General features: G+C 36.2%; 1 protein-coding gene across 1 annotated transcript; it reads right to left on the bottom strand.

The window, feature by feature from the left end:
• Positions 1-212: 212 nt before the first annotated feature.
• On the bottom strand, positions 213-24,734 carry LOC113060579 (disintegrin and metalloproteinase domain-containing protein 17-like). The gene is made up of 19 exons (XM_026229601.1): positions 24,334-24,734; positions 23,738-23,870; positions 19,467-19,600; positions 19,268-19,356; positions 18,984-19,161; positions 18,581-18,711; positions 18,330-18,416; positions 17,014-17,127; positions 12,084-12,225; positions 11,912-12,003; positions 11,681-11,833; positions 11,400-11,599; positions 8,357-8,460; positions 8,146-8,280; positions 5,814-5,941; positions 5,661-5,739; positions 5,491-5,579; positions 3,352-3,408; positions 213-2,096 (listed from the first exon to the last, which is right to left on the bottom strand). The coding sequence occupies exons 1-19, from the start codon at positions 24,446-24,448 to the stop codon at positions 1,749-1,751; spliced, it is 2,508 nt and encodes an 835-aa protein (XP_026085386.1). The 5' UTR covers positions 24,449-24,734; the 3' UTR covers positions 213-1,748.
• Between the last annotated feature and the right edge of the window lie 176 nt (positions 24,735-24,910).

Here is a 24,910-nt window from a genome sequence, read left to right as displayed (position 1 = left end):
TTCTGAGTTACTCAAATTAAATCACAGATAATGTCATATGTTCTGCCAAAAGTATTCAGATTTCTGTACTATTAATTGTTTTAGTCAATTTATACCAATTGATTTATTGAGCTGCATACATACAAGCGCGAGACAGTAAACGCTTTCATTATTATATTTTCTTGCAATATTAAGTGCACTTTTCTTTCAGGTTCATAAAATAATCAGAAACACTTCAGTGTACAGGCAGTTTATTAACGTGGCTTCAAACCCCAATAATACATGTTAAATAAATGTGACCTAACCGAGCATCAAAACCACACACTGAATGATAGCAGACTGACATCAGATACAGCTATCTACGTACATCCAAGTGAGAGGTTTTAATTACTTCTGATTTGATATCCAGGAATATAAGAAACAATACAAAATATATACTTACTAAGTTTTAATGTGCCATAAGTCAAATTACTATCTTAAAATTTGACTGTAATAGTTATAGTCAGATATTTACTAGTCACTGATTTTGGTCACGTCTATACAACCGTTTTAGTGGCAAAAATATGCACATCCCTTGACTCTGTAATCAGTGTTTCACATAATAATACTAGTATATTAAAAAGACATGAGATCCCATTGAGAATATAGTAGTACAAATTAAACGGAGCAAATCTTAAATTGCAAAAATGTAACATCCTGTGCAATTTCTATATCTAGGCCTTAAGAACATGTAAAATAAAACTCAAATTGCATCTCCTCTTACAGTATCCATACACATATGGCATAGGACATGCATAACTTGAATCTTCTCAGCAAGTCGACCAGTGTAACATTAAAAGTGTGACAACACGTAGAGAGCCGTGCGGTAGACCCGCTGCTCATGAGGTATAAATGAATGAGAAAACAAGAATTTGCACAACTGGATGGCACAAACTGACTGTATTAAAGAAATATTCCTGATTAAATACAGGTTAAAGAAATCGTTTACCAAATATGGAAATTGTCAGGTCATTCCAGAAACCAAACATTTTTAAAATCATCTACGAAACCTGCTTTCCCTCCAATCAAACGTCCGTTCTCCGAAAATGTTCACACTTCAAAAAGATCATAAAGACATTGTAATCTTCACTTTATATACACAGATTTGATTCACATCTGAACATTGATCAGCACACAAAGTATGTAGAGATCATCATTTAGGGTAAATGGAAAGCAAATACAAAGAAGACCTGGATTAAACTGCTTGATTCATTTAGATTTCCAATGCCTTCATTAATGTTTTGAAGTGTGAAAGTTTTGGAGGAATGGATTTTAAATGAAGGACAGAAACCTCTCATCTCTTCATTTGTGATTTTTGGGTTTGGAAGGACTTGAGGGCGAGTAAACAATAGCATCATTTTCATATTAAGGTGAATTGTCCCTTTAAAAACTATGGACAGCAACTGTGATCGTTAATTACCACAAAAAAAATGATTTTGATTTGTACTTCGGTTTATAAAAAGTGACCTCAGATATGTATAGAACAAATGTACAATGAATGATTGCTGGCTTCTGAAATTTACATAGTTATTTCTCTTTAAATGCTTTAAAGGAACACTATTTTAACAACTATAATTGTGCATTGCAACAATGCTGCAAAGTTTCTAAGAACTGAAATGTGTCAACAGTTTACACGTCACAGACTTTTAAACGCACCAATAAAATGAAGCCTGATTGCACCGTGAACTTCACAGCTCACGTCTCAATCAAGTGATCTTATGCCAGTGTCCTCAACACACCGTCTCCTTACTGTCAATGCACGGCTGTCTCGTCAGCCGTCTCTTGTCCCCGGGGTATGGCTTTGACTGTCCGGTGAGGTCCTCAAAGGACCTGGCAGCTGTACTGCTTTGACGGAAGCCTTCTTCCTCGTCCAGGTGAGGGCCTACGCTGGGGTCCTCCTCGATTGTGTCCATTCGCAGCAGATCTGCTTTGAGTGCGGTGGAGAGGTTGGCATCGCCTGGGCTGCAGAGCGTCTCCTGTGTCGGTGAGACGGCGGGGCCTGTGGGGGCTGAATGCAGATGATAGCCCTTCACAATGCGGATGGGTGCCGATTCCACACTGCTCAGCATTTCTGCGTTCTAAGGACAGAATTTTGAAATGGAATAAGTAAATGAGACTTCCAAAAAAATATATTCATAGTATTAACTACATCCTGCACAAATAGGGGTGGGCACAAGTACTCGGAAGTGGCAGCAGTTATCTATTACAAGGTTTCTGCAGGATTTTTACGCTCAAATTTAAGACTTTTTTTGTATAATTTAAGACCCTGTGGAAACCCTGTATTATTAAAGTACTAAATGTATAACTTTAATTATTCAATTAAATTGAACAAAACGAAGTGGTTTTAAACTATGGGTTGGGTTCTTGTTAAATGTGAGCCAAAATCATCACAATTAAAAGTTCCAAAGACAAACTACTTCAGCCTGTGTACATTTAATTTATTTAATACACAAGTTTCACAATTTAAGTTGAATTACTGAAATAATTAACTTTTCCTCGACATTCTAATTTATTTAGATGCACCTGTATACATACTTTTTATTTGTATGTATTTTATTTGTTAACATTAATTAATATTTATATAACATTTATTGATCTTACTTAATATTAAGTTCAAAATGTACTAATTCATTATTAAAATTTGAAGCTGTATCAGTTAACATTAATATTCAGAATTATCTGTGAAGTACGAGTACACAAACTAATGCCCATTCCGATGCATAACATAAACATCATGCTACACTTGGGTTAAATGCAGCAAAATATGCATCTGCCCAATCGGTAACAGTCCAGTCACATCTCTTCAACCAAATCAAATAAGAGATGAGCACCTGTATCAAGCATTTGCAGTATCAAGAGAGTTTCAAAGCTGTGCATTTAAAACGCTCAAATACAGAATTGCATCTAAAAAAACAACAACATTTGAACCAGAAACCAGCAACACATCCTCATGGACACTGAATGCACGAAATGCATTCTAAACTCAGTCGTCACGTCTGACACGTCACACCAGTGCGTTCAACTCATCACACTCAGGGGGACACAGTGGTGTGGGGGGCCATATGATGCTCACTCACCTGAGCTGAGATCTACACACCTCCACCAGCATCTGCAGCAGTTCCACAAGGGTCAGAGCAAACAAGCCACAAGTCATAAATATGCAGCCATGCTTGCCCAAACTTGCCCTGATCAAAGAAGCCAAGCTAACTGGATGAGCAAGTTGTTACTTTGGAGTGCTGGATGACTTTAATGGAGGTACAGTGTGTTAGTTAGATCTGCTGCAAGAGAAAGGAGCCATGGTGGGAGTTTTAGTTTTCTGAGAGAAAGACTTACACGGGGGTTCATCATGGTTTTGGAGTTTTCTTCATATTGCTGATCCATTTTCTTGTCCTATTAACAAGCAAAGAGAGACAATCACTGTAATGTCTTGTCATTTTTGGCTAAACGAGCCCTTCAGAGACAATTCTGTCATCATTTACTTACCATAGTACTTGCATAATTACTGAAATATTATCAGAAACAGAAGTTTCTGAATGAGACGGCAATACAAATGAGATTATGGCAAAATACTAGGGCTGTAACAGTACGCAAAAATCACGGTTCGGTACGTACCTCGGTTTTAAAGTCACTGTTCAGTTCATTTTCGATACAGTAAGGGAGAGAAATGCAAACATTTAACTGTTGTTTATTACTAGCAATTTTTTTTTACAATTTGTTTACACTTTTTTTTTTTAAATACCTTTAAATAAAATATATATAAAATAAAAAAAGAGTAAGAAATAAAATACTGCTGCAAAGTTCTCAACTAAATAAAAGACTCTCAGTCTCAAACCAATATCATATAATAAAATATAATGAAAAATATAAAAGAAGTAACTATGATTACAGTGCAGCATTACCAAACCCAGATTGTAGAACTGCTCATATTTATGTTATATATATATATATATATACATTTCCAAACATTTCCAAAGTGTAAAGTGCAGCATCAACAGTTTCAGTTTTTAGACCTGCTCAGATTTTGTTATTGCGTTGGCCCGATGGGAATTAAGAGCAAAGGTCTGTTTAAATGCCGACGGGAGCTGCGTTTGATTTACAATCGTTTTTTTTCCTAGTTGTAGTGATGTTCACACTTGCGTGATGCCTTTTGAAAACCTATACACACTGGCATATTGCACCTGTCAAACATAGTGTATTTTGCCCTCAACACTGTTGGCCACGTCAGGCACAATTCTGGTGTGTAAAGACACAGAAAACGCGAAGCAGCCATCACGCAACTGACACGCAGCAGACACGTCACGCTCACGCCATGCAGCCAGTGTGTCACCGACATAGACAGTAAAAGAAATGGAAACAGCGACCCCATTGGATTCAACGGAGAAAAATTAAGTAAATTAGAAGCACGGACTTCCTGGGGGTCGGGTGTACTGCGCAGACTCAAACTGAGCTTGATGACGTAGATGTCATGTGAGCAACCTGTAAGTCTTCTGATCGCTGTGCCAAGAGAAATCTGAATCACCCACCGAATCTTGCAGAGAAGGCGAGCGTGAACAGGAGCGAATTTTGGTAAGTATTCTGATTAATTATCTCCCTTGACTTTATGCCTCCACGTTCCCCCAATAGCCTCATAGACAGTAAAAGATTGCCTGCGAGCTTCTCCTCCTGTCATACGGTAATTTCTCTACTGTGCGACAGAGAGTCACAGGTTATGATGCAATCGTGAGCCTATTTTTTTACAAAAACTGCTTCTACGGGACCATAACGTGAGATACAAGGTAATGGAGCCTTTTATACATTTTCGTTTTTCTTTAGAAATAATTAATGGACAAATGGAGTTTTTAAACACCTCAGATGTTAAGTTATTCGCTGTCAAAGTGACTCCAAAATGAATGGGAGTCAATGGAATGCTAACAGCAGGTGGGGGTCCGCTAGCCAATGGCGGCGCCCAGGGGTGCTTCAAAAAAATACAAAACCCTGCCCCCCTGGTCGCCGGCCTTAGAATCAGCTGCAGGGCGGGATTTGCGCTGAACGCAGAGACTTCCTTCACTTAATATGTTCATTTGGAAACACGAAAATGTACCCATGTTCCGCACACAAAATATTGCATTCGTTCATTCAGTACACACATGCACCGTCCCGAAAGCCCTGTACCGAAACGGTCCGGTACGAATACACGTACCGTTACACCCCAACAAAATACCAAAAAATTTCAGCCTGTTCCTCACAGTGTTATTGGTAACTAAAATGTATTTTTGTTGATTTAAATAAAGCTGAAATAAAATAAGATATAAATATAAGATAAAAATGTAAACACTTTTTGCATGGAAAACAGCAGATCTACCAAACAAGTTGCAAAGAAGAAAGTCAAAGACGTTTGGAAGTACATGAGTATGTGTAAATGATGACAGGGTAGACTATCCCTTTAAAAAATATCAACTCAGAAAAACACATCGACTGTGAAATTAGTCTCACCATACAGTGCACCAGTATGCTTAGGGGAATCCAGAACACGAGAGAGAAGAACACCACTGATCCAACTATGTTGTCAGCCAAGAACTTCCCTGAATATGGAAATTCCCAGAAAAGAGTCACCACTGGCATTTACAAAACATAAAGAAAAAGTCCTGGCTATCATCCCTTACCAAATGTGTTGATGTCCAGTTTGTCTATGAAGTCCCATAAACGTTCGATGGCATCTTGGACATGCTTCATGCATTTACCCTGGAGTGTGCAACATCACAGCATTTGTCACACCAATAAAAAACATTATTCAGTCTGATAAATGATGTACTCACGGCCCCGTCACAGAAGCCCACGGTACAGGGCTTGCCCTTGCGCAGGTAAAGATATGACCCATTACTGACGAAGGGAGTGCACAGCCCATTACTGCCTCTACAGCAGACTTTACAAGAGTTCTCAGTGTCTGAAAAACATCACAGCACTTTTGAATTTATAATTACAGGTAAAACATTGAACACTATTATTAGTACCATATTTTTTTGGACTATAAATCACACCTTTTTTCATAGTTTGGCTGATCCTGCGACTTATACTCAGGTGCAACTTTTTTATCAAAAGTATTTTGACATGAACCAAGAGAAAACATTAGCGTCTACAGCCCAGAGAGGGCGATCAATGCTACACAGTGCTCCTGTAGTCTATCACTGAAGACATAGAGCGCCCTCTCGTGGCTGTAGACGGTAATGTTTTCTATTGGTTCTAAATAAATGTGACATATATATGTTTTTTTTTTCCTCGTCATGACGTGTTTTTGGACTGATGCGACTTATACTCCGGTTTGACTTATAGTCCGAAAAATACGGTAGATGTGTTTTGGTGCTAGTTTCAGTGTACATCAACCATTCCAATTAACGAGCCAATGAAACGCAATTTTGAAGTGGAAAATTTTAGTGCAGCTTCTTGGGGTGCATGTGTAAAATAGCCTAAATAATCCCATAATTTCAGCCTTTTTTATATAGAGAAAACAGGGGATAGTTGTCAAAAAAGTCTGTATACTTTAAACTATTTGATGTTGGGGATCAGTTAGATTTTTAAAAAAAAATTCAGCAAGAACACATTAAACTGATCAAAACTGATAGTAAAAAAGTGCATTTTAACAAAAGATTTCTATTTCAACTAAATGCTGCACCAAACAGCATATTAGAATGACTTCTGAAGGATCATGTGACACTGAAGACTGGAGTAGAGTAAAATTCAGCTTTCTGGCACATGAATAAATTACATTTGAAAACATATTCAAATAGAAAGCAATTATTTAAAATTGTAATTTGTTTAACATTTTTTTATTATTATTTTATATCTAACCTTTAATAAAAAATAATAATAATTACACACACGCATATATATATATATATATATATATATATATATATATATATATACACAGTACTGACCAAAAGATTGGAAACATTACTATTTCTAAGTTAAACATTACTAAGTTTCTTCTGCTCATCAAGCCTGCATTTATTTGATCAAAAATACAGAAAAAAACAGTAATATTGTGAAATATTATTACAACTTAAAATAATAGTTTTCTATTTGAATATACTTAAAAAAAAAAGTATTCCTGTGATGCAAAGCTGAATTTTCAGCATCATAACTCCAGCTTTCAGTGTCACATGTAACATCCAGTCGATCACATTTAGAAGATCATTTAGAAATCCTTCTAATATTCTGATTTATTATGAGTATTGGAAACAGTTCTGCTGTCGAATATATTTGATGAATAAAAGGTAAAAAAAAAACTGCATTTATTCAAATTAAAAAACAGTTTTATAATAATATATATTCTAATAATATATTTTCTTTACTATCACTTTTTATCAATTTAACACATCCTTGCTGAATAAAAGTATTGATTTTATTTAAAAAAAAATAAAAAAAATAACTAACCCCAAATTACTGACCAGTAGTGTATATTGTTATTACAAAATATTTATATTTTAAAAACATAGCTTCTTTTTTTTTTTTTTTTTTACTTTTTATTCATCAAAGTATCCTAAAAAAGTATCACATGTTCTGAAAAATATTAAGCAGCAGAACTGTTTCCAACTTTGATAATGAATCATCATATTAGAATGATTTCTAAAGGATCGCGTGATAATGATCCTAAAAATTCAGCTTTGCATCACAGAAATAAATTATAATTTAAAGTATAATAAATTTCAACATTAGATTTTTTTTTTTTCGGTATTTTTGATCAAATAAATGCAGGCTTGATGAGCAGAAGAAACTTCTTTCAAAAACATTAAAAATAGAAATGTTTCCAAACTTTTGGTCTGTACTAATATATATATATATATATATATATATATATATATATATATGTGTGTGTGTGTGTGTGTGTGTGTGTGTGTGTGTGTGTGTGTGTTTACATATATTCGATAATCATTTAACACTTAAAACAAAAAATCATTAAAGCATTTTCCCCCCAAGATAATAATGATTTAAATGTCAAAAGTTTAAGTGGAAGCAAGATATTACAGTCTTTGTCTCTACAGTGTTATATTGTCCATCCCTGCTCGGTTTGAACACTGGTCATCCAAACAGTCATCTCTTGGTTGGGCACTAGTGTGAACACATTAGACGGTTTGTTGAGACATTTACCATTGCAGGCACAGGACTCAAGATTATGCATAGCCTCACAGAAAGGCTTGCACTTGCCCTTCTGACATCGACCCTTATCCACACACTCTGTGTTATCAACCAGGTTTCCAGGGGTGGGGCACTCACTGCTGTTGCCTGGGGATACACAAGGGTAAAAAGTATAATAGATCCAGACCACTGCTACATTGACATGGGAGAGTGTGGAGCTCACCTGTGCACTTTGACGTGCCCTTGCAGGTGGCAGTGATGGTCTCCTGACAGGTCTTATTTGCACTTTCAAAGCTACAGTTCTTGCAGCAGGGGCTGTTCCTGTCACTGGGGGTCACAGACAACAACATCAGCCACAAATACTGATAACAACAATGACCTTAAGATAAACACACTTCCTAACAAAACCTTCAACCACTTGTCACCAGCAAAAATCTGCATAAAGAAATTCTGAATAACTCTGTATTAATTCAAAACAATCGAGGGATTACTCTTCTGTTGAAGACATCAGCCAGCAAATTAAACTTAATTTATAAAATGTACTTAATAGCCAATTTCAATTCCCATGAATATACATAAAATGTCATGTATTCCAGTGATGCAAAGCTGAATTTTCAGCATCATTCCTCCAGTCTTCAGTGTCACATGATCGTTCAGAAATCATTCTAATATGCTGATATGCTGCTTAAAGGGATAGTTTACTCAAACATAAAAAAAATCTGTCATTAATTACCAACCCTCGTGACGTTCCGAACTGTAAGACCTTCGTTCATCTTTGCAACACCAAATTAAAATATTTTTGATAAAATCCGAGAGCTTCCTGACCCTGCATAGACAGCAAAGGAACTACCACATTCAAGCCCAGAAACGTGGTAAAGATATTGTTAAAATAGTCCATGTGACATCAGTGGTTCAAACTGAATTTTACGAAGCTATGAGATTACTTTTTGTGCGCAAAAAACAAAACTTTATTCAACAATTTCTTCTCTTCCAGTCAGTCTCCACTTTGATTCACGAGAGTACCATGGCGCATGCGTGTCCATTTCTCTGCTTGTAAACAAGGCGCAGCGCATCCAGGTTCTACGTCAGAACGCCGGCTCCAGCAACAGCAGCATTAAATGCTTAAGTCATGTGCACTGATGTCACATGGACTATTTTAACAATGTCCTTACTATGTTTCTGGGCCTTGAACATGGCAGCTCCCTTGTTTGTCTATGCAGGGTCAGAAAGTTCTTGGATTTCATCAAAAATATCTTAATTTATGTACTGAAGATGATGTCTTGTGGATTTGGAACAGGTTTCATATACATTTTTATTTTTATGTAATTATTATAATATTTATTTAATATTCTACTTAAACACAATACAATACAAATTTGTATTTCTATAGCACATTTAAAACAACTGCCGCTGACCAAAGTGCTTTCCAGCATCGTTGCATACTATCACACAAACAAAAATTGCATTTAAAAACGAAATCCTGATCACTCTAATCAATTTTAAAAGCTATACTAAAAAGATATGATTTCAATCTAGACTTAAAAGCATCCACAGATGGGGAAGATTTAATGTGCTTTGGAAGAGGGTTCCATAATCGAGGGGCAGCCGCTGAGAAAGCCCTATCCCCTTTTTTAATCTCATTTTAGGATCATGGAAGAATCATCTGACTTGAATCATCTGATCTCATATTTCTTGTATTTTGATAAGGAATCAAAAAGTCAAAAATATATTTTGCGGCAATACCATGCAGCACTTTAAAAACCATCAATAGAACCTTAAACTCAATTCTTAATTTTCCAGGCAACCGGTAAAGAAACCAGAACTGGGGTAATTCTCTCTCCTCTTTGTGTGTGTCAAAAGTCCAGCAGCATTTTTTACTGATTAAGTGAAAATAATTGATTAATATTGTGATTCATCTCTGAACTGGTTTGTTCGGTTCATGGCTTAGATTGAGATATTTTTTTTAAATCCCTATCCATAGTAGGGCTGTCAAAATGGCTGAAAAATTAAATTCTAATTTTGTACTTATATATTATCAAAATATCAAAATTTGAATTATATTCAAATTTAAAATGCATAATTTCAGTTAGGGTGAAGAAAAGCTTTTGGCTTTTCTCCTGATGCCACAAGAGGGTGCATCGAGCAAACTATTACCAATGCATGTTTACTTAAAGGTCCCCTTCTTCTTGATCCCATGTTTTAAACTTTAGTTAGTGTGTAATGTTAGAGTATAAATAATATCTGTACAATTCTAAAGCTCAAAGGTCAATGCCAAGCGAGATATTTTATTTAACAGAATTCGCCTACAAAAAACGACCTGTTTGGACTACATCCCTCTAGTTCCTGCAGTAATGACGTCACTAAACAGTTTTTTGACTGACCTCCGCCCACATGAATTCACAAACGGGGGGCGTGGCCTTGTTGCGCTCCGACGGAGAAGAAGGAAGAGCTGCGTTTGTCGCAATATCGTTGAAACACTGTTATTTTCATCTCTGAGTCCAATCACCTTTGTTTGGGCTTCCCAGGGACACTGTACTTGGAGATTAATGGCTACAATTTATGTTTAACTCGGTTCCGGAAAATTATAATGCACATGTAAAACTATGTGCAGCTCATTTTGCTGAGGACAGCTTGCTGAGGACAACTTTCTCAATCTCAATCAGTTTAATACCGGATTTGCACAAAGATTATTCTTGAAAGATGGAGCAGTTCCCTCTTTGTCTGGAGAAAAGGCGTTGTTTATGGACCACAACCGCAAGTGTATTTTATTATTTAAGTTGGTGCGTTTAACAGTTTCTGTAACTTATTACACACAGGGCAACGCTGTTCAGCTTTGTTAACTAGATGTTTTCATGCGCATCTTGTCAGTAAAAACGCTCCTGTGATTATAAGTACATCTCCAGCACACCCTCCTGCCCACTTGCTTCTCAAAACTACTCAAAAACTAGTCCAATCCCTCCGGGCTTGGTTTCAGTTTTGATGTAAACAAGATCTTCTCCACATTGATGTTCTCTTTTTCTGCAATATTTAAAAAAAATAACATCGTAGCAGCGCTGCACTCCAACTGGATAGGCTAACAAAAAAAAAAAAAAAAGGACGCATTGAATGGAAAAAATAGAATCCATAGAATTTCAATAAATTAAAAAAAAATACTTGAAGAAACAAGACAACTGAAATAACGTGTGGTCACTATTGTGATCTATATCTGGTTGATGCTGATAATCTTAAAGGCTGATATATTGGTCTATCCCTGTTAGCTTCTTTACCTGCATTGTGCCGTCTTCCTGAATTTGCACTTAGCTGTGCAGCAGGGGTCATCATTGAGATGAAGGAGTCCAGGGTCACAGTGTTCATCCTTCTCCACACGGGAGTTCCCACACAGCTTACTGCTCCTCACTGTAAAGCACTGAGGGGCTTTAACCTTTAATGTCTTACTGACTGAGAACTTGCTACAGTTGGAGAAGCGCTGAGGGAAAAAACAGAACAGGTGAGTAAGTTAAGTATCTATATGTAAAGGGGAAAAAAATCAGTACAGGATGGATAATACCTTGTTGTTCACGTGATCTCCGCTGACCGCAATAGGGTACATAACATATTTGCCACCCTGATCATCGCTGGGCGCACAGGCAACTATATTGTCTGGATCGTGTTCTGCTCCAAAGTTGTGCCCCAATTCATGAGTTGTTACAAGATCTGCTTCCTGGGGAGACGAAACATCAGAGTGCTGCCTGCTACAAAACATCTAGCATACAAGACACAAGTAGTATGACAAGCAAACCTTAGTCAGAATAGTTTTCCCATAATTCATGGTGCTCGTCAAGCCTGTGTTTAGGTGGCTGGGTTTCTTGGTGGTTTGTGATGGATAGTAGGCTGTAAGACGAAATGAATGTGCAAGGTCAAGCACTTTTGACGAGTGGAATTCCACTGTTCACAGATAAAGAGATCCTTACGCTTAGGGCAGAGTCCTCCCAATCCCTGTTTGGAAGGGGCCACGTATGCCAGACCCAGAGTGCCATCATCGAAGTCCTGATAGGTGAAGAGATGGGCAAGGCAGACAACAGAGGCGTTGTCTGAGATGTCGTAACTGAATTGCTAAAGAGAAGTGAGATAAAGATGAGAAAGGGTCTACAAATTTGTGACTCAGGGCTCGTATAAAACTGGCTCTTAAAAATGAAACATTTAGAAGCTAAATTATGGATAAATTAGCTGACAGTTTACAGAAATGGTAATTATTATTGAGTGCATAGCTTATTTACAGTGGGTATAGAAAAGAATAACCCCCTTTATAATAATCCCCTTAATTTTTTTGTCATGTTGGCATTCTATCTTTCATGTAAGTATAAATACAGCTAAATAAAACAAAAACGGTATCCGTCTTCATTTCTGGCTGCAAAGCAACAAAATTTGATTATTTTCTATACCCACTGTTCATTTTAGTATGAATTTTGTTGTATAGTATAATTTATATAATACAGAATTATAATTCAATATTTTCTAAACGGTTTAGCAAGAATACTTCAGTTTGTAAAATGATGTTAGATGTTGATAACGGTTCTTTCATGTCAATTCAACTAAATATCCTGTCAGAAATGATCAGGAAGAGTAGAGCCTCTTTGAATGACTTCAGCACATCTGCGGCTGCAGGATATCACTGGTTTCTCACATTGTGCTGCTGTGATCTCGGTCTACTCTTCTTCCAGTCTCTTCCACAGTTTGGTGACTAGTTTCTTAGCCATAACTTTGTTTCTTAGGATTTTCCAGAGATTTTCAATCCCCCTGCCTTTAGCTGTATAAGAGGCCCAACACCTGCTGCAGAAAACACTTCCTCCTCCACTTTTCACTGACCTCTTTATGCACTTGGGCTTCAGTATTTCCCCAGTTTGATGTTTGAATGTTTCCCATCTGACCTAAATAAATGAATCTTGTTCTCATCACCGAAGTGAACTTTGCATCAGTTCTTCTCTCATCTCTCTCTGAGAGGCTTGGTCACTGTAGAGGGTGCTTTCAGTCCAACTTCTCTTAAACGTCCCGAAACAGATCCATACCCTGTTCATCACTGAACTAGTGAGCAATTCCAGCTGCTGAGTTTTACCAATTCCCCATTGAGAGTCTCCGTATTATACGTTCTTCAAATGCATTTGTCTTACATGGAAAATCAGCCTTTTTGTGGGACTTGAATGAATAAGAATCACTGTAATGCTGCTATATTCAAGAAATCACGTTTTGGAATGTCCAGCTTCTCTTGAAATTACTGAAAGGGTGATCATTTATCCTTCATCTGGATCGCCTCCTGCTGAAGGCTTTCAGTCACCTTAAGCCCAGTTCAGACTGCACGATTTTAGCCCAGTTTTTGGCTCGCCGACAGGTTTTGAGAAATTACTGACAAATGCCTGAAATCACAGGCAAATCGGTGATCATTCACGCAAGTTACAATCGCGCAGTATGAATGAGCAAAGACTCATGTCTTCGTTTCAGAAAAAGGCTTTCTTCTTGGTCTGTTTGGACCCAAGAAATGGAAGAAAAATTAATAGAAATATGGCAGGAGAACCCAAGTCTGTTTGATCTGAGCTATCCCAGTCTCACGTGAGAACTCTGGCATTGCATGCGTGATATTGCGTTGTTTCCTCGTCACATCTCATGTGTGTTGGGTTGTGAAACGTAGTTTGTGTGCCAGACAGAGTTGTCTGCGAGTCTTCCTATTGTAAATTCATGCAGTGTGAGACCTTCTGTCCCTGATCCATCGTGCGGTGTGAACACAGCAGTGAGTGAATGCTGGCTAAGACAGTCATGCAGTGTGAAAAGAACAGTGAACCGACTACTTTGAAAATTGTGCAGTCTGAACTTGGCTTAAGAGTGGCCCGTCATCTTGCAATCTCAGTGAGAATGAGAGGAATGCAGCTAATTAAATAGGCTGTCATATAATTACGGAAATTAGCACCAGGTGTAGCACCAATAACTTGTAGGTTTCTGTAAGTGTTCTCTAATTTTAATCAGAGTTCTTTTTCAAATATCTCCTATTTTTTATACTGTGCTTCAGAATACAATTAAATTTATGAAATTTGACCCTGGACCACAAAACCAATCTTAAGTGTCAATTTTTCAAAATTGAGTTTTATACATCATCTGAAAGCTGAATAAATAAGCTTTCCATCGATGTATGGCCGAGATATAACTATTTGAAAATCTGGAATCTGAGGGGACAAAAAAATCTAAATAGTGTCCAAATGAAGTTCTTAGCAATGCATATTACTAATCAAAAATTACCTTTTGATATATTTACAGTAGGAAATTTACTAAATATCTTCATGGAACATGATCTTTATACAATATCCTAATGATTTTTGGCATAAAAGAAAAATCGATAATTTTGACCCATACAATGTTTTTTTGGCCATTTGCTAAAAATATACCCCAGCGACTTAACCCATAACTGTCACCGTCCCACCTGTGGGATGCTTGGCACTCTTTTTTGTTATTGTCTTTTTCAATATAAAATCTTTTAGTAATCATCATAAATCATATATCATTTGAAAGCTTAGAAACCCAAGATTCATCCTGTGAAAACCATTTTGAAATCGGACATTGCTTTACCATGGAAATGGTACTTTAAAATCTAATGGCGGTCACCTCCCCCTTAGTGGGCAGGGCCAAGTTTCATAAAATATAATGCATTACGTTCTTCTAGAACCAAAACTTTTTATAATTTTGGCAACAAACATATCATTGGAAAGGTCTGAGTCTCAGGATTTCATATTTGGTGGTTATTTTGAGATAGAAGTAAAATTCACAGAAATATCTAGAGAAAAATTAATTATGCAAAATTCAAAATAGTTTTGATGACTCCCAGTGGCTGTGTGTGGTATGACGCCCTAAATAAATTCTCACAGGAAGCTCAATTTTTTTCAGATCAACTTCAAATTTATAACATAACTTATTAAGACACAATGCTTTAATTTTATACCAATTTTAGAATTAAAACTGTTATGTAAAATATTTATAATAAATAAAATAAAATAAAATTAATATAGCGCATATTATTTACAGTACATTTAAACTTCTATAACTTTTTGATACTTCAATTTTTTTTTAAATTCCAAAATGCCAAAATCTGCAAAAAATTTTTCTTTAAAAAGAGACCAACCTTATGTTTATATTCCAAAGTGTTCATAAATAACAGCAATTTTAGTTTGGATAGTGCACTTTAATGCCTATTTAAAAAATGGGGGGGTAACAGCAGTGTTAATTTTGACACAAAATTTTAATTTAGTTTTAGTCTTAGTCTTTTGACTATAATTCTTTTTAGTTTTAGTCAAGTTTTAGTCATCTGATTTGTTTTAATTTTAGTCTTATTTTAGTCGACTAAAATTGCTTGGTATTTTAGTCGACTAAAATAAGACTAAAATCAATAACAGATTTACTAGACAATTTTTTACAGCTGGTATAGGAAACAAACTTAACCAAAATATATAAAACACAAATTCAACTTTATTTCAACACAACTGTGTCTTTATTTCGATTCAAAAGCTTTTATGCAGCAACAAACACTGTCATGATAATGTAAACAATAACTAGCTGCCAACTGACCATCAATAAAAGAAAAATAAAGTTAGGTCCAGGACCTTAAAGCTTACAGCTGAGCTGAACAATAAGTGCATACATTTAAAGTAAATATTTAATAAGTTGGCAGCTAGGTGGATAAAAAAAGTAACAAGATTTTATAAGGTATTAATTTGTCTAGCAATATTGTATGTTTTAAATACTACAATATTGCTAGATTTGTATGTATAATGATAGGATGTGAACATTCACGTTTCACATGACTAATATAGAAATATTTGTGATATTGTCAACAAGTAGAACATTATAAAATATACTAAACATTAGTATTAATCAAATGTTTTTATCATGATATTACGTATTAGTATTGTGCTCTCATCTAATTTGAAGAAGGGGCTATTTTACAGTACTTTTCAGTTCGTAATATTTAATGCTACAACATTTACGCACTGCAGTCTTCCAATTTTGCTTAGCTCAATAAACAAAAGAACATCGTTGTGAAATTACATTTGAGAAAATGTCCGGGTGGCTCGTCTGTAAATGTCTTTTCAAATTGGTGGTGTTCTTGCCACGAATGAGCGCTCTGCGTGCTTTACACTTCGTTTTGTTTTGTTCGTCGTCAAACGTGAAGTGAGCTGTGGACATTTTGTCGCTCTTTTAGACATCGTCTCTTCGAATGCCGACTTCCCGGGAGCTCATTTAAAAACTGAAAACCTTCGCTTCACGTCTCAATAAGTCAGGCTCTGATTGGTTCTCTTCTCTCATGCAGTCTGTTCTGTTTTGCCGGTTCTTTTGCTCATTCCTCGCATCTCTCCCGTCTGCTGATTTGATTTTCGTCACAGTCTATTTTCGTCTCGTCCTTTATTCGTTGACGATAATGTCAATCAATTTAGTCATAGTTTTAGTCTCCATCAGTGCCTTCTATTTTAGTTTTCGTTTAGTTTTCGTCCGCAAAAATATATTCGTGACGAAAATAATGACGAAAATATTTAGTCAACGAAATTAACACTGGGTAACAGAAAAGGGGTTAAGACTGGTTTTGTGGTCCTGGGTCACAAAATGCTTAAAAACTGCCCTTTTACTCTTATTAGGATAACTCAAATAGGACCAAGCAGTGAAATTAAAATTTAGGAAATTGTAGGTTGTTTTCTAATTTTGATCTCCACTGTATGTTTGTGTGTTTATACAAAGACACAGTCTGGAGCCAATAACATCCGACCAAAATACAAAGCTCATAAACTTTACTTTTATTGGACTGTTGTTGTGGATTTATCATAACATTTTAACCTGTGTATACTGCACTTCTAGGGACATGGCACTTACTTCCAAGAGTTTCTTCACATCCCACACACCATCCTTTCTTCCTAATGGGCTGCCGTCCATGTTGTAGTGAATCTCTCCGGGGGCAACTTTTGTGGGCTCCTTGTTTATGATTATCTGTGAGCATACAGAGCACAGCATAAATGAGTACACCCCCTCTAAATACATAAAAAAAGATGTATTTTCTAAATGTTCAATAATATAACTCATGTAAAGATGTCAAAATCTAAACATATTAAACATGTACTTAATGAAAACAAAAAAATATATATTTGCCAATATTTTCTGTAAGATAAGTTAATTAGCCGACTTTGTTTAAATGTATTTACAACTTAGATGGCAATATAACACCCACAGATCAAAAACTTGTACTCACTGAATATTGAGATGAGTTGGGCTTTCAAGCTTTAAGGAGGATGCAAAAGCATCATAAGAGTTTTGTCACAATTTAAGTCATTATTCACTGATAACCTATTGAGTTGTTAACTCAAGGAATGCTTATCATCAGTTAATGAGATTTAATCAAGAACTGTATCACTGATTTTTCAATGAAAGTGGTTTAGTGAAGCATTTTAGTTCTTCATTAATTTAGTGCCATTGATAGATTGAAGGATATTGATGATTTCAATGAATAATGAAAAAAAAAAAAAATCATAATATAGTACAGTTGTATCAAACAGTTTTATTATATTTTTGCAGAGCCTTTGCACAATTTTTCACACTGTAAATCATCAACAAATCCCTTTAACAAATAAGAAGAGAGAGCAGAGGGTTCTCACACTTGAAATGGTTAACCCTGAATCATTCCCAGGTAAATGGAATCGTGGGTTATCGTGGGTTATCTTGTTTCACATTCAAAGCACTTGTATTACAGCAGACTGAACCATCAAGTTTAACCTGAATGGACTTTGTCTACAAAGGTAAGAATAAACAGTCTCTTCTTCACTCCATTTAACATGTTTAGTCACCACTTCACATTTTTCCCTAGAAACTCTGAAATGACTGTTTATACGATGTGCTGTGCTTTCATGTGAATATGAGGCATGTGATTGCATGTCTGTCTACGTGTGGCATTCTAACACCACTTCGTTTGACACTAGAGCATGGTTTCATAACCCTGGGGTAAAAAGCAGTGCTCACCCTGCTTCTAAATTACTAGTGTGAAAAGTCTGTTATCCGGAGTTAAAAGCTGGATTTAGAATGAAGATTAACTCCAGGTTAACTGTAGTTTGGGAAAGAGATTTCATCTACTGAAGTAAGAAAAGAACAGGAGGACGATCCATCCAGATTTTGATTTGATTAAGAGTTATTAAGGTCACCTGCTTAATCTGCACACCGTAGCCTTTGAAATCTTCATCCCAGGATGTGTTTCTGTATATATCATCCACTCTGTCGATCAGCTCAATCTGAAAGACACAAAACACACAAATTCAATGCATTTTTAATTTGATATCATGGTGTTTAAACGGACCTTAGCCTTAGTGCAACAAACTGCTCTGCTGTATAGCACAACCACAATGACATCTCTCCTTTCCAGTTAAATGTAATGTGTTCCAGTTGCATTGCTTACCAAGTAGTTGAGGGTTGTGCTCTCCTCTCCACGGCCCATGTGCCTGTAGAAGCGATAATCTGCCACTAGAAGCAGAGTGCAGGTGTTCTTCTTGTGGTCGTGTGTAGATCTTCTCTCTATTTTGTGATGCTCTGCATTTAAGAAATAAAAGCATCTAAATGGATCAACCAAATAATTATTTCTAATAACTCTCTTCCAAAGCATCGATGTCCATAAACAGATCTACACAATTTAAAGCAACACAATAGTCACCTGACACTGTTGTTATTAGGCCTCAAATGTACTATTAAAAAAGGTCTGCCACCTGAAACAGTTAATTTTGATAACTTGTCTGATCTCCAGTCTCTAACACTAAGTGACCCAAAGTCCTCTGTGGTATCTTATTATAAATATATATACACACCCTCCTCCTGTTCTGTCTCTCCCACTGCTCTTGCCTCTTCTGGCAGGAGTTCCTGGGCATCAGCGTTCACATATCCACACACTTTGGATGAGAACAGTCGACTGATGTTTTTAATGTCCTCTGAACGATACACCAGTAAACGGCCATCAGGGTGTGACTCTGTAAACCGCCACAAGGGCTAAACGAAGACAGAACAAGATATACTGAAACATTCAGTAAAAATGCACACTGTAAAAAATTAATATCAAATGCTTTCAAGTATTAAGCATGTGTGAACAAATTACCTCTACATTATATTCAGCCTCTTCAGTAAGAATGTGGGCTGAAAACTCTTCCCCATCAATGTGTGCCTGCACGCGCGAGTGCTCCTCTCCTGTCGAGATAGCAAACAATGATATGTCACTGTATGATAATGAATCACAGATGGAAAAACAACAAAATTCAGTTCTCAGCCGAGGCTGATATTCTCATCCTATGTCTTACCCACTAAGTGTCCTTTATAGTAATTCTGTAACTGAATGTCATATTGGTGCTCTTTTCCATTCTTGTCTAAGAATACAGCCTTGAAGTTTTCAGAAAAAAGTTCTGTGTTGGTTGTCAAGTACAGCTTGAAGTGCCTTTGAAAAGAGATGTAAGAAATGTGTTTTTAGTGCTGTGAAACTCTGAAGGAAGAACCAGCCTCTCTAATCATGATCTCTTGAGGTCAGGGGTCAGTGAATAACAACACAAACACTCAAACTCTCTCTCTCTCTAAAAGTTATACAGATGGATAGAATGAAATAAAGCATAGAATAGAATAAAATTAAACCATAAATAAAAATAACATAATAAAATAAACTAAAACCAAATGGCAATAAATAAAAGCATAATATAATTACCATTATTTTTAGAAACCAGGGGTTGTCAGAGAAGATTAATGCAAACAAAAAATAATAATTCATATAGAACAGTAATTAATTATATATTACAGTTTTAGATATTAAATCTATATATAAAAACAAATACATTATATATAAAATGTGAATAAATACAAAAATAATAATAATAATAAGGGATGCTCAGAGATTAATAATACAAGCAATAACACTTTATAATAAAGACTATATGTGTGTAGAGCTTCACCATTATGACAAAAATCATAATTGTTGATTATTCCATTTAAGCTGTAATTGTGATTATTATTTACGATTATTAAAATTTACACTGAATGGTGTTTATACCAGTTTGAAGCAAATGCATGCATTTTGTTTTTTATACGAAAACAAGCTGAAAACACTTTTTTATTCCAACTTTTATTGCTTTCTCTAGTATTCAACATTGGATTGGTTTCTTTTCTATATAAATAAAATATGCATGGTATTATAATGTTATACTACAACTAAAATTAAAGGTCTCGTTCTTCATGATCCCATGTTTTAAACTTTAGTTAGTGTGTAATGTTGTTGTTAGAGTATAAATAATATCTGTACAATTCTGAAGCTCAAAGTTCAATGCCAAGCGAGATATTTTATTTAACAGAATTCGCCTACAAAAAACGACCCGTTTGGACTACATCTAGTTCCTGCAGTTATGACATCACTAAAACAGTTTTTTGACTGACCTCCACCCACATGAATTCACAATAAGGGGGGCATGGCCTTGTTGCGCTCCGACGGAGAAGAAAGAAGAGCTGCGTTTGTGTTTGTCGCCATGTCGTTTGAAACGCTGTTATTTTCATCTCTGAGTCCAATCATCTTTGTTTGGGCTTCCCAGGGACGCTGTACTTGGAGATTAATGGTTACAATTTATGTTTAACTTGGTTCCGGAAAATTATAATGCACATGTAAAACTATGTGCAGCTCATTTTGCTGAGGACAGCTTGCTGAGGACAACTTTCTCAATCTCAATCAGTTTAATGCCGGATTTGCACAAAGATTATTCTTGAAAGATGGAGCAGTTCCCTCTTTGTCTGGAGAAGGCGTTGTTTATGGACCACAACCGGTAAGTGTATATTATTATTTAAGTTGGTGCGTTTAACAGTTTCTGTAACTTATTACTCAAAGGGCAACGCTGTTTAGCTTTGTTAACTAGATGTTAGGGCTGTGCAAAAAAACCAATGCGATTTTCACGCGCATCTCGCCAGTAAAAACACTCCTGTGATTATAAGTACATCTCCAGCCTTTGCTCCAGCCCACTTGCTTCTCAAAACTACTCCAAAACTAGTCCAATCGCGTTTGAAGGAGGGCAGCGTGTGCTCAGCTGCTGTCGAATCACAACACAGGAACCGCTGGCCCAATCAGAACTAGTTACGTATTTCTGAAGGAGAGGCTTCATAGAACAAGGAAGACATCAGCCCGTTTTTATAACAGTGAAAACAGCGGCATACAGATAGGTGAATCGTGTGAAAAATACGGTGTTTTTTTTACACGCGAAACATGAACACGTTATATTGCACACTGTAAACACAATCAAAGCTTAAATGGAAAAAGATTAAGATAACCTGTAGAAAGAAGGAAAAAAACATCTTTGTGACGAGTGGGGCGGGGCCGAGGGACGTGGGAACGAGGAGTGAGGCCGGTGTAGTGATTGGAGATGAGCTACACCTGCGATCCACCACCGGTCTCGAGTCCCACGTAGGAGATGGAAGGATATAAAACTGGAGCGACGACAGTGAAGGACGAGAGAGGACCAGGCCTGGGCTTTATTTCATGTTTTGCTTTTTATTTGCGCGCATCAGTCGTCCGTGAGGGGCTGATGCGCTGTTTTGTGTTTATTTTGAATTATTAAAATGATGTTTGATTGTGCGCCGGTTCCCGCCTCCTTCTTCTCGATGATTATGGAGATTTTATTATTACAATCTTAAGCACACAAAATAACATAAGTGGACTTTGAACGATTAATTGACACTTTGAACGATTACGTAACTGTGCAATCTGTAATTGTTATCACGATTTCAAATTTTATTAATTGTGAAGCCCTGTATGCTTGTGTGTGGGATTCACATCAGGTGGTTCTTATATATATATATATATATATATATATATATATATATATATATATATATAGTACAGAGCAAAAGTTTGGACACACCTTCTCATTCAAAGAGTTTTCTTTATTTTCATGACTATGAAAATTGTAGAGTCACACTGAAGGCATCAAGGGCTATTTGACCAAGAAGGGGAGTAATGGGGTGCTGCGCCAGATGACCTGGCCTCCACAGTCGCTGGACCTAAACCCAATCGAGATGGTTTAGGGGTGAGCTGGACCGCAGACAGAAAGCAAAAGGGCCAACAAGTGCTAAGCAGCTCTCTGGGAACTCCTTCAAGACTGTTGGAAGACCATTTCAGGTGACTACCTCTTGAAGCTCATCAAGAGAATGCCAAGAGTGTCCAAAGCAGTAATCAAAGCAAAATGTGGCTACTTTGAAGAACCTAGAATAGTGGTTCCCAAACCTGTCCTGGAGTACCCCCAACACTGCACGTTTTCTTTGTCTCCCTAATTAAACACATCTTATTCAACTCATCAGCTCATTAACCCATGTGATAATGAGCTGATGAGTTGAATCAGATGTGTTTAATTAACTCAGATGTGTTTAATTTACCTGTCCTACAGTAGTAATTCGATTCTAAGGCTCCAAAATACTGGTGGTGAAACTGTATTTTTTAAACTGTATTATAGTCATTACGGTTCTACCGTAAGTAATGTTGTATGTGGGGTAGTCGCTAAAATGTTTTTTTTTTTTTGTCTTGTCATCTTTCTGTGGTGCTCTTTAAGGGCACAAAATGCTGTGTACAATCTGCGCCTTATTTGGTATTGTGTGTTTTCTGATGCTTCAGTTCAAAGGGAATGAAAAGACTTAAAACATTAGCAGCTTAAACACTGCATTTTACAATAATACTGATCCACACACACACACACACACAATTTACACAAATACAAAATTGTTATTTTTTAGAAATCAAGAATGGAAAAAACGTAAACAAAAAACCCCAAAAAATAAAATAATTAGATTACATAAAATAAATTGAATAATTTATAATGTTTAATTTAAAGGGTTAGTTCACCCAATAATCAAAATGATGTCATTAATAACTCACCCTCACGTTGTTCCAGTATACCGTACACACAGCTTCAATGGAGGGACTGAGAGCTCTCGGACTAAATCTAAAATATCTTAAACTGTGTTTCAAATATAAACTGAGCTCTCACGGGTTTGGAACGACATGAGGGCGAGTCATTAATTACATCATTTGGACACACTATATTAAGTGGCCTTTACTACTATGTAGTTAAATTTAAATTATTAATTTTGTACAATGCACTTATTGTGTACATACATGTTTTTACATTGTACTTATATTTGAAAAATATCTGTATTTAATTTCTGTAATTACATGTATAATTACACGCTGACCCATCCCTTACACCTTAACACACCCTTAAACTTACCCATACCACCAAATCTGTCCCTAACCTTACCTGTTTCCCACCTCAATAGCAGCAAAAAAAAAAAAGTTACAATACAATATGAACACAATAAATACACTGTATTTATTTTTTGATGAAAGTACATAGTAGTTAAGTCCGCTTAATATAAAGTGGGACCCATCATTTTGATTATTGGGTGAACTAACCCTTTAAAACATTATAAATAAATAAAAATAATAATAATATCATGTGATCTGCCTTCAGCAGCCTCTTGGCAACATAAAGGCTATAGCGCTTTTCACAGCATAACAGTAAGAGAGTGCTGTGTGTTGATCTGTCAGCTTTACCTCTGGAGTGCTGTGAAGCTGACCAGCCGCTCCACATGTGATCGGGCATCAATGTCCCTCTTCCCGACCGAATGAAGCTGGAGATCTGATGCAGGCACCACATCAAAGTCTGACAGTATGGAGCGGAGTGCATCTGGATGAAGTAAAGCATATATATATATATATATATATATATATATATATATATATAAAAATTTTTTTTATTTTTTTATTACTCCTACATAATACCACTATTCACACACGCACCTTTCAAAACCCAAAACAGCATCTAAAGATCAAATATTATTAAATATAACGTTTATATATTTTTGGTCAATGCTACATACTATTGTATAACCATACAATCTCCCACACACGGTTTCCACTGCAGGAGAAGCGTATGTAAATGTTTTTTTGTTTTTCCATTGAAACTGCGATTAAATTGCAAATGCAGCAGCGCTGGAGGAAATGAACTAACTTAACATTAGCAGTCATGACTGAGCCAAAACGGGAAAAGTAAGACTGAACTCACAAATCCAGACACAGATATTGAGTTTCCTATTTAGAGTTACTTTTCTTTTTGAGTCCATTTGAATTTCGTTCTCAGAGTAACTTACCAAACTCTTGTACCTCTTCCTGATTTCTCAGGTCCTCTTCAACAGATGCTGGTTTCACCGCACAATGGATAGAAAGTGGAGTTAAAAGTACTAAATAAAACATCAAAGTTTCCATACTGGCGATGAAGCATGACTTCTGTCAAAGCACCTGGATGTGAAGTCCGCTGCCAACAGATAACTGTTTTTGTCCGTTATTTACCAACATACAGGACCGCTTATTAAACACGACTATAACAGAGGACTTTAAATAACAAAATTAACAGGAGAGGATCCCGCTAAATGTATTATAAATAAGAGACAGTAGACCGCGAACCGCCACAGCGTTCAGCTGCTCTCTCACTGGCTGCGAACTGAACTCTCCGTCTCCGAGAGTAAGAATTCCACCGACTCTACTTCCGGCAACCACAGAATTCCTCGGAAAAGGGATCTTTTATTTTGTATCTTCTTTTTAAATGTTCTTTTTCAAATTTACTACTGGTGTAATTTTTTTTAATATATACTTAACATAAAATTGCATACGTATAAATAAATAAATAATTTTATTCCAGCAAATAAATATACTTGTTTACTTTTCATA

Source organism: Carassius auratus, chromosome 42 (assembly GCF_003368295.1).
Source record: "Carassius auratus strain Wakin chromosome 42, ASM336829v1, whole genome shotgun sequence".
Classification (NCBI taxonomy): domain Eukaryota; kingdom Metazoa; phylum Chordata; class Actinopteri; order Cypriniformes; family Cyprinidae; genus Carassius; species Carassius auratus.
The sequence above is the reverse complement of the archived record's forward strand: the minus strand, read 5'-3'. Positions and strand labels throughout refer to the sequence as shown.

What these genes read in the sequence shown, in the direction of transcription:
- LOC113060579 (XM_026229601.1), bottom strand. Translation starts at nt 24,448, where the DNA reads ATGGAAACTTTGATGTTTTATTTAGTACTTTTAACTCCACTTTCTATC. An exon ending in AGCTTCACAGCACTCCAGAG is followed by an intron (nt 19,601 to 23,737) that starts GTAAAGCTGACA and finishes CTCTTTTCAAAG; the next exon opens with GCACTTCAAGCTGTACTTGA. An exon ending in GGAAAACTATTCTGACTAAG is followed by an intron (nt 11,834 to 11,911) that starts GTTTGCTTGTCA and finishes TCGTCTCCCCAG; the next exon opens with GAAGCAGATCTTGTAACAAC.